We start from the raw sequence: 15,990 nt of genomic DNA, 5'->3' as shown, positions 1-15,990 counted from the left end.
TAGAGTTAGGTTTATAAGTAGTGCCTATGTTACCTTAATAAGCTTTAGAGTAGTAGGTAAAGTTAAGGCTAGAAGAGTCTTAATAGCTTTAGAGAGAGTAGAGAACGCTAACTTAGTACTCTATAAATGCCTAGCGTAACTTAGAAGGTTACTACTAGAAAGTCTAAATAATATATTACTAGTAAACTCTCTAGCGTTAAAGCTATAGTTAACGTTAAGAGTAATATTATTAGTAATATCTCTAGTATTAGAGCTGTAGTTAAAGTTAAGAGTAACGTTATTACTAGAGTTCTTAATAGATAGTAAAGAAAGGTTATAGTTCTAGAGAAGAACTCTAGTAATAATAAGCTTCTTCTCTAGTGTTAAAGCTATAGTTAAAGTTAAGAGTAACGTTATTACTCTAGAGAAGAACTCTAGTAATAATAAGCTTCTTCTCTAGTGTTAAAGCTATAGTTAAAGTTAAGAGCAACGTTATTACTCTAGAGAAAAACTCTAGTAATAATAAGCTTCTTCTCTAGTATTAAAGCTATAGTTAAAGTTAAGAGTAATATTATTACTCTAGAGAAGAACTCTAGTAATAATAAGCTTCTTTTCTAGTGTTAAAGCTATAGTTAAAGTTAAGAGCAATATTATTGCTAGAGTTCTTAATAGATAGTAGAGAAAGGTTATAGCTCTAGAGAAGAACTCTAGTAATAATAAGTTTCTTCTCTAGAATATAGTTCTTAATAGATAGTAGAGAGAGGTTATATATATACTTAATAATAAGGTGCCTAATCTAGTAAGTATTCTAGCGCTAGAGAGTTAGTTAGAGTTAGAGTATAGTTATTAAAAAAGTAGTTAGATATAAACTTAGAGCTAGAGCTACTTTCTACGCCTAAGACTACTACTACCTTCTACTTCTCTTACTATAAGTGTTATAGCGTCTTACCTCTAACTAAATAGTTAGCCTATATAATCTAATTACTATACCTACTAGAAGTATTTTTTTAGGTAGCTATAGGCTTAAAAGACGCCTAGAGGCTTATAACTAGCGTACTTAATAATAGCTTTACATAGTCTATAGTTATTCTTAGAATACTACTTATAGTAGATATATATAGTAAGGTTAATAATTATAAAGAGGTTAGTAATAAAGAGAAAGTAGTTAATAATAGCTTTAGCGGCGCAGCGTATAGGCTTAAGAGGCTTAGAGGCTTATAGCTAGTATTATTAATAATAATAACTATAAAAGAGTTAGTAATAAAGAGAAGATAGTTAATAATAGCTTTAGTAGCGCTAGCGTTAAGAAGATAGTAAGAAGCGTTATAACTAGTAACTTAATTATAGTCTATAAAGAGAGGCCTAGATATTAAGAAGAGTAAAGACCTTAATACTATTACTAGCACACTCTAGCTTATTAGGCTTATCTCTAACTATAATAGTTAGGTTACTTATAGAGGCGCGTTCTTACTACACTCTTCTAGAAGGCTAGAGTACTCTAGCTTATTAGGCTTATCTCTAACTATAGTAGTTAGGTTATCTATAGAGGCGCGTTCTTACTGCGCTCTTCTAGAGAGCTAGAGTGCTCTAGCTTATTAGGCTTATCTCTAACTATAGTAGTTAGGTTACTTATAAAAAGCGCGTTCTTGCTACACTTTTCTAGAGAACTAAGGTTAGAGATAACATTTATAGTAGAGAGCTAGATACTAGTATTATTACGCTAGCGCTGTAAGTTAGTAAAGTTATTAGATATTATAACTTACTTACGCTAGGTTTTATAATATAGATAAGCTCTTCTATATAGCTTAAAGATATACTATATATATTATATAGCTACGCTATATCTATAGAGATTATTTTTCTTCTTAAAGTTAATATGCTCTTTAAGTGTCTTCTTCTACTTAGTATAAGAAAGTTAGTAAGAAGCTTAAACTAGCTAAAGACGTACTAAGTAAACTTAGAATTAGCCTTAAAGTTATTATTGTTAGTAGTAATAGGCGCTGCGTAATTAGCTATATTTAGACCTAGTTAGAGGTGTTGCTAGTACTACTATTATGTCTTGCGCTAAGTAATATTATTAAGTAGGCGCCTAGTAAATAGAGAAGTAACTAGTATAGCTATATAGTCTCTATTTATATATTAAGTTACGTAGCTATACCTTATTAAATATACTTAGAGTAAGTAGCTTAATAGTTAAAGCCTTTTACGTAGAAGTACCTAGCTATAGTAAAGAAGAGACCTACTAGCTAGCTAGTGTAGCGCCTACTAAGCCTACTAGCAGAAAATAGAGGGTATTTCTATAGAGAGAGATCTAGGTTTAAGTTATAGTTTGTCTATTTTTTTCTATTTTTTTTTATTCTATAGCTAGAACGTAAAACTTCTTAAAACTTATAGACTAACTAGTAATATTCTATAAACTTCTTAAGACTTATAAGCTAACTAGTAATATTCTATAAACTTCTTAAGACTTATAGACTAACTAGTAACGTTCTATAAACTTCTTAAGACTTATAGACTAACTAGTAATATTCTATAAACTTCTTAAGACTTATAGGCTAATTACCTAGTAGTTCTTATAGAGATTATAGACAAGAGATTTGCGCTTTTAGTAGTAACTACTATATTAATTTAGTAATTAGTATATTAGCGAGGCGTCTATAAAGCTAGAGCTAACTAGTAATATTCTATAAACTTCTTAAGACTTATAGACTAATTACTTAGTAGGTTCTTATAGAAGTTATAGATAAGAAATTTATACTTTTAGTAGTAACTACTACGCTAATTTAGTAATTAGTGTATTAGTAAGGCGCCTATAAAGCTAGAGCTAAAGAAGATAGTACTATGTATACTTAATAATAAGGTGTCTAGTTAGTTAGATATAGCCTTATCTTAGTGCTCTAGTTACTTAGATAGTTAGTTAGCTATAGCCTTATCTTAGTGCTCTAGTTACTTAGATAGTTAGTTAGCTATAATAGCGATATATAGTTCTCTAGCCTCTCTAGCTCTATAGGTAATATTCTTACTCTAATAGCGCAAAGTAGAAGAAGATAGCATACTAGCCTAAGGTAGTAAGCTACTAGAAGAAAGAGATAGAAGAGAAATAGTAGGTAATAGTAAGAATAAAGACGTATGCGCTGTGCCTCTAGTAACGTTATCTACTCTTCTAGTAATGTTATAGAATAGTTCTAGTTTAACTAAAAGAAAGGTATATTTAGTAGCTAATATAGTAGGCTTCTACTTAATAGAGTTTCTTTAGTAGCTAACGTAATAGGCTTCTGCGTAATAGAGGTTTCTTTAGTAGCTAACGTAATAGGCTTCTACTAATAGATAGTTATTTAGTAGCTAATAACGTTTGCGTAGGCTAAATAAGTTAAGATAAATTAAGTGTAACTCTCTATCTTCTTACGCACCTAGAATAATTAGTAATACTAGTAATCTTATAGAAACTTCTAAGCTAATTCTTTCTAGTAAGTATAATACTAGTAATCTTATAGAAAGTTCTAAGCTAATTGCGCTAGCAAGACTTATACGTAGCCTCTACTAGCCTTAATATTAATTCTGCCTTAACATAGTCTTAACTACGTAGTAAGTAGATAGTAACTTTATTAACACTATAAACTTATATATACTACTATATACTTCTATAAACTTCTATAAACTTATAGAGTATATTATATATAGCTACGCTAACTAGAGGCCTATATAAGATTAAGCTAATTAATACTAGTTAATAGATATTTATTAGTAGTAGTATCTACTTAGCTATTATAGCTGCTGTAAGCAAGGTTAGCGTACTTACTAATATTAACAAACTTATTATAACTATTACTAGGTGTTACTACTAATATACTATAAGATAGAGATATTAGAGTATAAATATACTAAGTGTTAAAGACATTAACGTTAGCCTTAAGACTATCTATACTATTCTGTTAGATATCTATAGAATTATATATTCTACTACTAGCGTTAATAGAAGCGTAATAGCTAGTATACCTATCTAAGAATAGATTCTAACTAAGAAAGAATATATTATAAATAGCTCTATTACTTATGTACTTACCTAACATAGATTCTCTATACTAATACTTAAGTTTAGTGTAGAGTTTGCCTAGATACGCGTTATAAAGAGCTTACTACTAGAATATAATATTAAAGTTATACGTAGAGTTCTTTTAGTTATAGAGGTTAAGCTTATAACTATAGTTAAGGTACTTAAGGTATAGATTAATAGTCTTAAAGGTAGACTACTACTTATACTAGTTTATAAGACCTAATAATAATATTAACTACTAGAGAATAGGCGTATTTGTAGAGAATAGATACTATTAATAATATAGTATCTCTCTACTATAGTTATACTACTTTGCCTCTAAGAATATAATAATAAAAGAATCTACTAAGCGCTATAGTATACTAATATTACTATACTTAACTATATAGCGTAGTGTTAAGAATAGCTTAACCTTCTATAGAAGCTAATATATAGTATAAAAGTTAACGTCTAGGCTAGAAGATGTCTAAGCTAATAAGGTAAAGATAGTAGATTAGACATCTTTAATAAGCTCTATAAATTATAGCGCTAATAAGTAAAATATAGTATTTCTAACTACCTTACGCTAGAGATTCTACTTAGTATTAACTAGTAGTAGTCTACAGTCTCTTATAGCTATATAAAAGAGTACCTTAACTTATAAAGTAAACCTCTAGGTAATAACTAGCTCTATTAAGTAGTACTTTATATTATCTTTAGTACTATATAAATAGTTCTAACGTGTTATATTAGTAATAAGAAAGTGTATAGTGTAAAAACTAGAATTAGCTACCTAATAGGTATAGATAATAGTAGCTAATAAGTTTATCTAGATATAGAACTAGATAGAAAGTAGTTAAATCTACTACTATTTATTATATAGTAGCTTTGCGTAACACTACTCTTATAAAGTAGACTATATATAGTTAGTAGTAAGCTAGTCTCTATAATATAATATAAGGTAATAAGTAAAGTTATTAACTTTACTAGGCTTATTAGTAGCCTTTAAGCCTAACTAATATAAAAATATGTCTTTATATATAGTATACGTGCTCTTAATAGTACTTTTATTCTATAGAATACTAGTAAATTACTAGTACTAAGTAACGTAAGGTAGTAACTATTTAATAATAGAGAAAGCTAGATAGAAAGAGTTACTATTATAATTAAATACTACCTTTACGCTCTCTAGATATAAGCGTTAAACTATATTAGTAATAAGTAAGCTAGATACATAACGTCTAATATTATTATCTCTAGTTAACGCTAGACTAGTTATAATATTATAGAGAGAAAGAGGTATAGATAGATTATATATATTTTAGGTAAGTCTATTAGTAGATAACTTATTATATATAATAAAGGCTATATTAGTAAAAGCTTAATAGCTTACTATATAACTAGCGTTCTTGTGTTATTTATAATCTATAAAGTTAATATTATTATATATAATAACTATATAGAGATTATATACTTACGCTTGTAATTAACTCTACTACTAGAGTTAATAAATAATATATAAATAGAAGGTTCTAGAAGATTATAGAAGTTTTAATAATATTATAGAAGTTTATATACTAGAAGAAGTTATATAAAAAAGGTGCCTTACCTATATAAGTTAACTAATCTTACCTATTCTACTATTAATATAATAGTACGTATAGTATATACTAAAGCTAGTAAGAACTTTAATAACGCGTTAGTGTACGCTAGATCTTTATAAATAGAGACTAATATAAGTAGGTAGTGTATTTAACCTCTTTTTTGCGTATAAGAAGTATACTATACTAGTAATAAAGTAGAGTTACTGCTATAGCGCCTTATAGTTTTTTAAAGCCTTTTCTTACTTTTTATTTTCTAAATAGTAAAGAATAAATATATACTAGGTAGGTATGTATTTCTTAATAGCTTGTATAGTAGTATAGTAATTAACTACATTAATACTTATACTAGCTTTAAATGTGCTAAACGTCTTCTCTTCTATAAGTTGTAATAACTTATACTTATAAGCTAATAGTATATTCTTACTATAGATGCTATAATCTAACTATAGAGTACGCACTATCTTAAGTAGCGTTTATTATTATCTCTTATAACTACTAGCTCTTACACTATCTATTATATACTACTTTATTACCTACGCGTAGATAAAGTTCTAGAATAACTATTTATATTATTAAAGAACTTTAACTACTTAAGTTAACTTACACTACGTAGATACTTACTATATATATAAACGCTAGGTATAATAAGTCTATTTACTAGTATTATCTTCTATTATAGTCTCTTTAGTAGTATTTATTAACTTATTATTACTACGCTTATTATAGGCTTTATTCTACTTATACTTTAGATATAGCGTAGACGTATATATTTAACTAAAGTATTATAAGCTTAAGAACTAGAGAAAGAATAGTAGTAATAATATAGGTATTAATAAAGAAAGTAACGCGTAAGTAGGTAAACTAGGCGTAGTAATAATAGATATTTTAGATATAGTTAAAAGAGCGTAATAAGCGCTATTAAATAGTATATTTAATATAATAAAGTAATATTATAGCGTAGGTAAAGTATAGAGTTAAAGTAATAATAGTATATTATTGTAACGCTAAAATCTATATTACTAATATTAGTGCTATTTTCTCTTAGACGCTCTATAGAGATTTGCGTTTAAGCCTACTTATTAGTCTAGAAGTTTTATAGTATTTAATACCTTTATTTCTTAGGCTATAATTAGTTTAGTAGCTTTAAGAAGTTTTTAGCGCTACGCTAGCGCGTTAGCGCAGCGCTAGCGTAAGGGTTAAACGTATAGAATCTTAGAGGAGCGTATGATTTATGAGATAATAATTGGTCTCGTCCTAAGTCGATGCAGAGAATCGAATGTGCTGGAGTGGATTCACTGCATCTATGTTCCGACGTATGCGGTGCTCCACGAGAATGTGATGGCCGTTTCTTCCATCGCGGACGACACATGTGCTCTACTGACTGAGTTTCAATCCTGCATGTAGGCCACTGTATATGAGACATGTTCAGCGCCGCACCTGAGGCACAGTGATGGGCGAGCACGTAATCCAATACCTTCAGGCAACCTGTTGACATTTGGGGCCGATCTTGGGCGCCTCGTTCCACCCACTAATATCAATGTTTCACAATACGCGTTCAAGTGAACAGTTGTAAGAAGACAATATTTCATTATACCTCCCATCACCCAGATGACGAGAAAGACAACTCCCATACCGTGATTATGTACCGGAACCCCACCCATGACAGACAGACAGGACTATTTCCAAACGCTGAGTGTAGAGAATACATGAATGCGCTAGACTAGAGATCAAGTAAAGGCTTTTAAAGAAAAGGGATACACAGCGCCGACTCCAGTTGCAATTTCAGGCTTGAGGACTACACACAGAAACCGAGCGTAAGTCGTTATACGTGCGCACCGTGAGAAGGGTACGTGTGAGAGATGGATTGTGGCGTATTTGAGTGTAGGACCATGGAGGAGCCTAGCTACTCCAGATGAACTGGTTGGCGGAACAGCTTATAGAGCAGGCTGCGCGACGGGCTTCTCATCCTCGAGCTCCTCGTCAGAGGACTCCTCAGTAGCGGGTGCGTGGGTTGGGGCAGAAGGGAAAGCCTCCTTCTTGACCTCTGGCGAAGTGGAACGCCCGCGGTACTGGTTGACGGTCTCCTGGGCCTTGGCCGTGGCCTGCTGGGTGTATCCTTGGACGGTCTTCATGGCGTTTCCAGCGTGCTGGTTAGCAAGACCCTTGACCTGCTGAGCCTGTTGGTTGGCGACGTTGTAGCCCTTCTCCAACTGAGCATCAATGACCTCCTTGTTCTGGATGTAGATGAGGGGACCGAGGAAGGTGATGAATGTCGAGATCAAAGCCAAGCCCCAGAGGGGGACGAACTTGATGAGGAAGTAGGAGATGAAGGAAGCGAAGAACATCTAAGGGAGCGAGAAATCAGCCATCTTGTGCAGTGTGTGAAGAGGGGTTATACGTACAGCAACAGTGACGTAGACGTTCTCGGCGAACATGATACGTTGAGACTCAATAACGAAGAAGTTGATGAGCTGCTCGAAGTCGTCGGTCATGCGCTCAAGCGAAGCCTTGGGAATGGTGTAGTACTGGCGGGGCCTGAACTGCGAAGTAAGACCACGTCCGAGAGCCATTTTTCCGACAACCTCAGCGGCTGCCGTAAGTCCGAGCACCATGTAGGACATCTTGAACATGTAGCGGATCAGGTTGAGGTATCGTGCGGCGAAGATGAAGAGGACGGTCGCACCGAACGCTATTCCGGTAGCGCGGGGGTTCTTCCAGCTCAACAGGCGGTAGAACATGCTGTGGTAGTCTGGTGCGTGTTAGCTATGTGATCGACTGGAGAGTTGGGTATAGCTTACGAGTGAGGTTCTGGCCAGTCGCTGCCTTGTGCTCGGGAATCGTCTTGGAGTTGGCGAGATCAGCAAACTCGTTGCGCGTCTTTGCGCCCTCGGCCTTGACATTCTGTGCAACGGGACCTGTAGAGTTTAGCATTGGTCGTGTGCGCATCAGGCTGACGTGTGTGCTGCAAAACCACCGTTAGCTGTTGTCCAAAGCGTGTAGAGACGATCGCGTGCACATACCCTACCGTTCATAACTGTCTGCTTGGCGTTCTGGACGCTGGGGTGGTTGTTTGCGGCGTTCATGGCGTTTGAAGCTGCTTTGTGGGTGTGAGTTCAAGAAATCAGGTGTTGTGCGGGCGGCCGATAAGACTGCCATGTATCGCGTTAGCTTGCGTCTCGGTAAGGGTCAAAGGCGTTTTGTCCCACTCACCTTACTCTCTAGAATTCCGTTCTTCGCCTTGATTGCGCTGTTTTGCAGGTCCTTGTTGGCGTTGCCGTTGGTCTGCGGGGCAGAAGAGCCGTCCATTTCCGATAGGAAGTCTGGGGTGCCGTTGGGGGTTTGCTGGAGGTCGAAATCGGTATCCGTGTTGGGGAGCTCAACGCGGGGAGCACCTGACATTGCTCGGAGGTACAGTGGAGAAGAGGGGAATCACAAGTGGATTGAGAGGCAGAAGTATGCGAGTGTAATAAGGAGCTGGGGTGTGTGTGAGTGCGGGAGGTAGAGGTGCTGCGGTGGTTTTGTTCGGGCGCTGTCGTGTGCGCATTGTTGGGTATTCACCAAAAGCGGACGTCATGGCCCCACCCTGATCTAGCCATGATTTGTTTTCCACTGCCACTCACGACGCGCCTCTGCACATAAGGTAACAGGTTTCACGGCAAACGATGTCATGGGGATACATATGCATCATTCCAGCAATGCCTGAAACCGCATTGCTGCGTGTCGACTTGCTGTCTCCGCGGACGATTCTTCATGGGGCAGGCCCAAGCTCGACCGGTTTCACATGTGAAAGATGGCCAGGTGGTCTTGATTCCCCTCATGACGCAACCCTGATCTGGCATTTCAAGACAGTCTTGCACGTCTCACGATACGTCTCCCCAATCGTACACGTACCAGATATTCCTGTTTGCCTTGTGCATGTTGTTGATCATAATGGATCCACATTTGTCTATGCCAGGTCCCGGACAAACTCCCCTGTGTCGATCTTCCTTTTATCCAATGCCCGACTTTCTTTACCATGGAACAAGATGGAGTTTGCTCTTGCTGCATCACCCAACATCGTAAACTGGGCGAAACTCTTTTCACGATTTTCTTCTCCAGTAGTGCGCAATGCACGTCAACGTCATAGGGAAACATGTATCCCCACTTTACTCACGCTGTTAGTGCTGGTGTACGGGCTAATATCGCGCTGAACGATGCTGTGGGCTCTGCTCTTCGTCTGTGCAACGTCTCCCTCTATAAGCCAGTAAAAGGGGTCGAAAAACTGAATTGGAGTCCAGCTCATGGACACCGATGAGTCCCCTAGTGGTTCGTGTCGTTTTATTGCTGCTGGGCAATCGGCCGAAGTGAGTTGATTGATCGTGCATCTGAACATGTGGAACCAGGAGGACCGATCACGCGAGCCTAAGCCTTGCGGCCATGTCCACGATGGAAGCCACGGATAAGGACTTTGGCGATACGCACATGAAAATCATGGCTATGCATGAGCCTCGGAAAGCAACAACCGCGATTGCGAACCTCGCAATCTCGGGGTGGTATATCTCTTCGGAAGTAGCGCGTGTGACAATCTGGTCGCAGCGCCTTTGGTGGGAACTAACATGTCGTTTGGACTTTGCGGTAGCAGGGCGAGGCTCGTAGTGTTCAAGTCTGTCTTGTTGTATGTATGCATTGTACATAGGAATGAAAATGTACACTATTCCTGGGTGCAGAGACGATCGTCAGATATGTACTGATCACTAGGGCGGATGAAGGATTGTGGACGGGATGTCGTTATCGGTCATTTGGCTGGGTTCGCGGGGCAGCAGCGACACTGTTGGTAATATGGCCGTTCGCGGAGGTTTCAACGTCAGCATTCAGCAAGGACCATGTCCTCGAAAATTGCGTTCTTGTCTGGGCATCATCATGATATAGCTCAGCCTTTGTAGTACTGTATGAATCGCTATTGTTATCGAAACAGGGAGCACCTTCGCAAGGCAGGTGCGAAACGGGATGGCGGGGGTCAGGGTCTCACGAGGCAGGCGCAGACGCACAGGGCACTCTACCACGCGACAGTCGGGAGGTGGGGGTTTGCGAAATGGCGCATCCCCAAGACCAACACTATAGCCGGGCGAACAGTCACGATAATTGTGCGGCAATGCGCACACTTGTGCAGCGACTAGTGAGGTTGTTGGACGCCATGCCCACCGGCCTCAACCCCGGGATTCGGGTCTGTTTGCACGCATAATCCAGCGATAATCAGTGTCATCGATCAGTTGGTGGCCATCTCCGTTGGCCTGCCGGAGCTGATTATCCTGAGGCTTGGGGGTGAGGTGCCAATGCCCCAGGAGCCTCCGAGCGGTCAGCAACCGCTGCATTCAGGTCTGAGGGGTGTTTGACCTCCCGCCATTGCGCCGACAGGCCCCAATCGCTTTGTTTGGAGACAGATAGAGCTACAAGCGCCATAGCGGACGCGCAGCACCATTGGAATTATGCAGGTGGCCTCAGCAGGGATGCATCCGACAGCCAGCAACAGGTCCTCCCGTCGCGATGCTCGGCTTTGGACTCGAGCCGTGATTGCCAACGTCGAGCCCATTGCCCTTTGTTGTGGCCAGGACGTGTCACGGCAGTGTCAGCTAACGCCTATCAGCGAGGACCAGGAGTTGGAACCAGGAATGCTGGGGTTGGCAGGCCATGGCACCAGGCAGCCCGCGCGCCTTTGGCGATCGAGGCGGGCTCCAGCGAATATGTGGCGTACCTCCGAAGTCCTGGCCAAGGTCCAGTCTGCCGTTGCGATAAGACCCACTCACACGCGCAGCAGCTTCCGTTTATCACGCCTCTCGCAGCCGGTGACTTGTCTCTCTCTTCAACTTCACTTTCACCGCGCCCTCGCACCGTTTGCAAACGCGCGTTGAGGCTACAAGCCTAGCTTGACAGCATACCCACTCTGCCATCCCAGATCCTCGGTACGCCAGCAACGTCAGCCAGAAAGAGCGACATGGTCAAAGCGCACACATCGCCATCCCCAACTCGTCACCGCTATCGCTGCTACGCAAATTCGGCACTGAGCACGCGACTACCAAACAGCTCACCCTCTGCGGAGGCGAGAGTCTGTGGGGACTACTCAACAGCAGCATGATAATATCTCGCGACCTGTACAATGCCTCTCCCCCGCTGCGCCGAACCCGCATGGCCAACAACCCGACTCTCTTGTATTCGTGGTGGTGCACCGTATTCTCTGCCGTCATCATAGGCGTCCGGCTGTCTGGCCGCTACATCCGCAATGAACGACTCTTCCGCGAGGACAAGATCATGGCGCTCAGTATCATCCCACTGTTTGCGCGTATGGGCTTTGTGCACGTGGTCCTCATCTGGGGCACCAACAATGTCAATGTTTCGACTTTGACAGACCCGCTCATCATCCGCCATCGCGAGATCGGTTCTCAGATGGTCCTCGCCTCGAGGATCTTCTATGCGTTGTTGTACGTGCAGTCATCAACTTTGTTAGAGTGCGACTAACCCCATGCCAGCATCTGGATGGCCAAGTTCACCGTTTCCGAGTTTCTGAAGCGTTTGACAGAACGTTTCTGGAAGAAAGGGTACGATTGGGGACTGCGCGGCATACGCATCTTCCTTGTCGTTACTTTCTTCATGGTCCTCATTGCCACACTGGCAGAGTGCCACCCCACCTCCCACTACTGGCAAGTCGTGCCGGATCCAGGACCGCAATGCCGACAGGGTTACGCGCAGCTGCTCACCATGGGCATCACCGACATCGTCACCGATATATTTCTGATCGCCTTCCCGATTCCGATCATCGTGCGTTCGAGCATGCCATTAAAGCGAAAGATCTCCCTGACTGTGCTCTTCTCCTTGTCAGTCGTCCTGATCGTCGTAACTGGGACACGAATGCCTCTAGTCATTCAACGACAAGGCCTACAACAGTTCCGCACTGTATTCGCTTCTTCGGAGATCTTGGCTGCAACCATAGTTTCAAACGCCATCATCCTGGGATCGTTCCTTCGCGACCGAGGTGTCAAGAAAGCCAAGTTCAAAGCACCATCGACTACAGACAGCATGGAACGCAGAGGGTCAGCACGACGCTTCACGGACCAAACATGCAGTAGCGACGAAGACCTCGCACGATCGCTAGGGTACCGGACAAAACCCGAACTACTCGAGAAACAGACAAGCGTTCCTAGACCAGCTCCGGTGGCTGATCTTGACCTTCTGTCGTCTTCTAGGCAACCTGGCCCTTTTGTCAACAACAACTGGAGATTCCCCGACGAAGAGGCTGGCATGATTCAGAGCAGCGATCGATCCAGCGTGACAGTGGAAGATATACGGGATCCGATGCCTAGTCCTCGTGCAAGACGAGTGTCGTGGTTCGATGTTGGAGGCCTGCTTGAGAATCAAACTGTAGCTCCCTCACCCACCGATTCAGTCATCGCGCACGACTTCGCAACCCAGCCACGGCGAGGGTCCAGGGCCTCGAACACAATCATACCAAATGCGCGCGCATTTTTGCCTCAAGTACGGCGCAACTCTCGACTTTCGCAACAGTCTGAGGACTACGAGATGTCGTCTGTCCGGCCCACCCACCAGTTGCAGGATCTCGGCGGCTTGCTCTCCGAAGATCGCGAGCAAGAAGAAGCTCTGTCAACCCCCTCTCCACACTCGGGCTCCTCAGCCGGTCCTCCACGCAATGAGCGATACGCGCCCATACAACGCACGTCAACGCGCTCAACACAAGCAAGCTACGATGCTCTGTCTCTACGAGATCCTGGAGGCTTGCTTTCTTCTGCACCTCCTCCTACGTCTCATCGACGCAACCCTACCCAACATAGCCGCAACGTGCCGTCCTTACAGGATGCTGGCGGCCTTCTTGGTTGACGACTCCCTTACTACTTTACATACCCCCTGCGTGATACCCCGGCCTCCATGGCCTCTTTGCATATGCATAGCCTGCCTAATGCTTCCCATGTTATTTTTTCTCTTTCTTTTGTACAGTACGCGAATCGCCCACATGTGGCGGTCGCGATGGGTTGATGACTGATGGGTTACGACATTTCCGGATGCGATACCCATAGGCCATCAGAGATCTAAGATGTATGTCGGAGATTACGATCTAGAGTCAGGCGGCAAGACTTGTGTATAATAGCAATATACCCAACGCGTGGCGTTGTTGAGGCGTACGTCACGGCAGTAAATTGCCGACCTATAAATGAAGTCAATATGCACTCTCGGCTCCTTGATCCTACATCCGGGTGGCACACGTGTGAAGGCACAGGGTTTACGCTAAGAGGAAGTCGAAAAAGCGATTACCGAGCGCATGGTTCAGCATCCAACGCTCCAGCCCTGTGGAACGAATAGCGTTCGGGTATTATTCACGATGTCTTGGCTGTCAACGGCGCGGGAAGGAGCTGCAGGGCGTCGGTCAAAGCTCGCACTATTACCAACAGCAACCACCGTGCCACGCCCCCGACAGGAAAAACAGAACACTTACTAAGCGATCCTCACTCTACAAACCCAGATTTGCTTAGTAAGTGTTCGATTTTTCCCGTCGGGGGCGTGGTGCCACTTTAGCACCCTTTGCGGTAGCCATCCAACACCATCGCGAAAGTGGTGCCGTCAGATATGAGCAATGACGCGCCGACGCTTGGAGAGATCACCCAACTAACCCGTCAAGAACTTACTACGAGGCAGAAGACCGATCCTATTCGCGAATGCGGACGCGCCGCGCTGTCGCTCCTTCCCAACGATTTCGAGCTTGCCCTCAAGCTTGCGTATCAGAAACTACACGATGTGCCGTATAGGGAGGTGAAGACGTGCTGGCGCAGGCTGTACACCGATGCGAGCTTGTGGAAGGTGTTGAAGCTGGTAGGCGACGAGCGAGATGAGCACCTGCGCGAGACCCTCTCGGAGACTGAGAACGACCAAGAAGAAGTCGATTCAAAGAGTGGCTGGGTCGATGAAGTGGTGCGGATACTGGATATGACGCTCATACTGACAGGCGCACCTGAGAGGGAAGAGCTCGTGGAGCTATGGTTTGCAGCGCTGAAGGCTGTTCTAACTCCTCCAGGGTCTCATCTTCGTATCGACGATCCAGAACGGCCGCGCAAGAGAAGGCGACTATCATCTGAGGGTCAAAATTCGTCCCTACCAGCAAGCTTCGCAACCGTGCTTCCCAGCCCTCCACCCACCCTTCGGCACGCGATCCCACGAACGAAAGAGCTCAGTCTGGAGGGTTTCCAGAAGACAGTCGGTGACGCGAATACACATAAGCCACTCGTAATCGAGGGTGCGATTCAGCATTGGCCTGCTCTCGATGAGAGGCCGTGGAACGACCCTGCATATCTGCTAGAGCAGACGCTTGGTGGTAGACGGCTTATACCAGTCGAGGTTGGAAAGAGCTATACCGATGAAGGCTGGGGCCAGCGTATCATCACCTTCCGTGACTTCATGGAGACGTATATGCTCAAGGGTCATAGAGAAGCTGTCTTGACCGCAGCGCATACAGACACGACGCAGAGTCCTGAACCCGACGAGGCAGATAACAACACGAAACCCACACCCACCGGCTACCTAGCCCAACACGACCTCTTCGCTCAGATCCCCTCCCTCCGCGCCGACATAAGCATACCCGATTACTGCTACTGCGAGCCCGCTCCATCCCCTCACCTCACACACATCAAGCCCGTTGCGAAACTCGAAGAACCTCTGCTGAATGCTTGGTTCGGCCCCGTAGGCACTATATCACCCCTTCACACCGATCCCTACCATAACATCCTCGCGCAAGTCGTAGGCTACAAATACGTGCGTCTCTACGCACCTGCAGAAACGCAGCGTCTTCATCCGAGGAGTACGGATGAGAGTGGTGTGGATATGAGTAATACGAGTCAGATTGATTTGGATGAAGCTATGGCTTTGTATCCTGAGATATCTTGTTGGGGATCTGGGGGAAGCTGTGAGGGATATAAGGACGAGGTTCTTTGTGAAAGGAGACGGGAGTTCGAAGAAGACTACCCTGGTTTCAAAGATGCAAGGTATATTGAAGGTATCCTCGCACCAGGCGAGTGTCTCTACCTACCCGTGGGTTGGTGGCATTACATACGTAGTCTGACACCAAGTTTCAGCGTAAGCTTTTGGTTCAACTAGATCATCATCGTATTTCTCTTCTTCCATATATCACACATTCAATCCATACACATATCCGTTCCTCTATCCAACCCACCAGTCTTCCCAGATCCTACATCTTACCACCACCCCATCTTCCTCCCACCAACCCGCCTAAGCGCGCCCCGCACGGTCTGGACACCGACCACACACACCCTTCAACGTCCCGCCATGCACTGTATCCGGCACTCCGCTCCCACAGACTCCATCGCGCTCATTCCAGTA

The 15,990-nt window shown here is 42.7% G+C and overlaps 3 protein-coding genes across 3 annotated transcripts; 2 read left to right on the top strand and 1 right to left on the bottom strand.

Annotated features, from left to right (window-relative positions):
- Positions 1-7,550: 7,550 nt before the first annotated feature.
- Positions 7,551-9,015, bottom strand: J4E85_000848 (uncharacterized protein; the record flags this gene model as incomplete). Its single annotated transcript, XM_051465137.1, has 5 exons — positions 7,551-7,961; positions 8,019-8,365; positions 8,415-8,517; positions 8,637-8,710; positions 8,832-9,015. 5 exons carry the CDS (start codon positions 9,013-9,015, stop codon positions 7,551-7,553), a joined length of 1,119 nt encoding a protein of 372 aa, XP_051331658.1.
- A 2,709-nt stretch (positions 9,016-11,724) lies between these two features.
- Positions 11,725-13,482, top strand: J4E85_000847 (uncharacterized protein; the record flags this gene model as incomplete). Its single annotated transcript, XM_051465136.1, has 2 exons — positions 11,725-12,071; positions 12,120-13,482. 2 exons carry the CDS (start codon positions 11,725-11,727, stop codon positions 13,480-13,482), a joined length of 1,710 nt encoding a protein of 569 aa, XP_051331657.1.
- A 744-nt stretch (positions 13,483-14,226) lies between these two features.
- On the top strand, positions 14,227-15,730 carry J4E85_000846 (uncharacterized protein; the record flags this gene model as incomplete). Its single annotated transcript, XM_051465135.1, has 2 exons — positions 14,227-15,451; positions 15,726-15,730. 2 exons carry the CDS (start codon positions 14,227-14,229, stop codon positions 15,728-15,730), a joined length of 1,230 nt encoding a protein of 409 aa, XP_051331656.1.
- Between the last annotated feature and the right edge of the window lie 260 nt (positions 15,731-15,990).

This window comes from Alternaria conjuncta, assembly GCF_024043145.1.
Source record: "Alternaria conjuncta strain BMP 0040 chromosome Unknown scaffold_1, whole genome shotgun sequence".
NCBI lineage: Eukaryota > Fungi > Ascomycota > Dothideomycetes > Pleosporales > Pleosporaceae > Alternaria > Alternaria conjuncta.
Note: the sequence above shows the minus strand (reverse complement) of the source record. Positions and strands in the feature narration are given on the sequence as shown.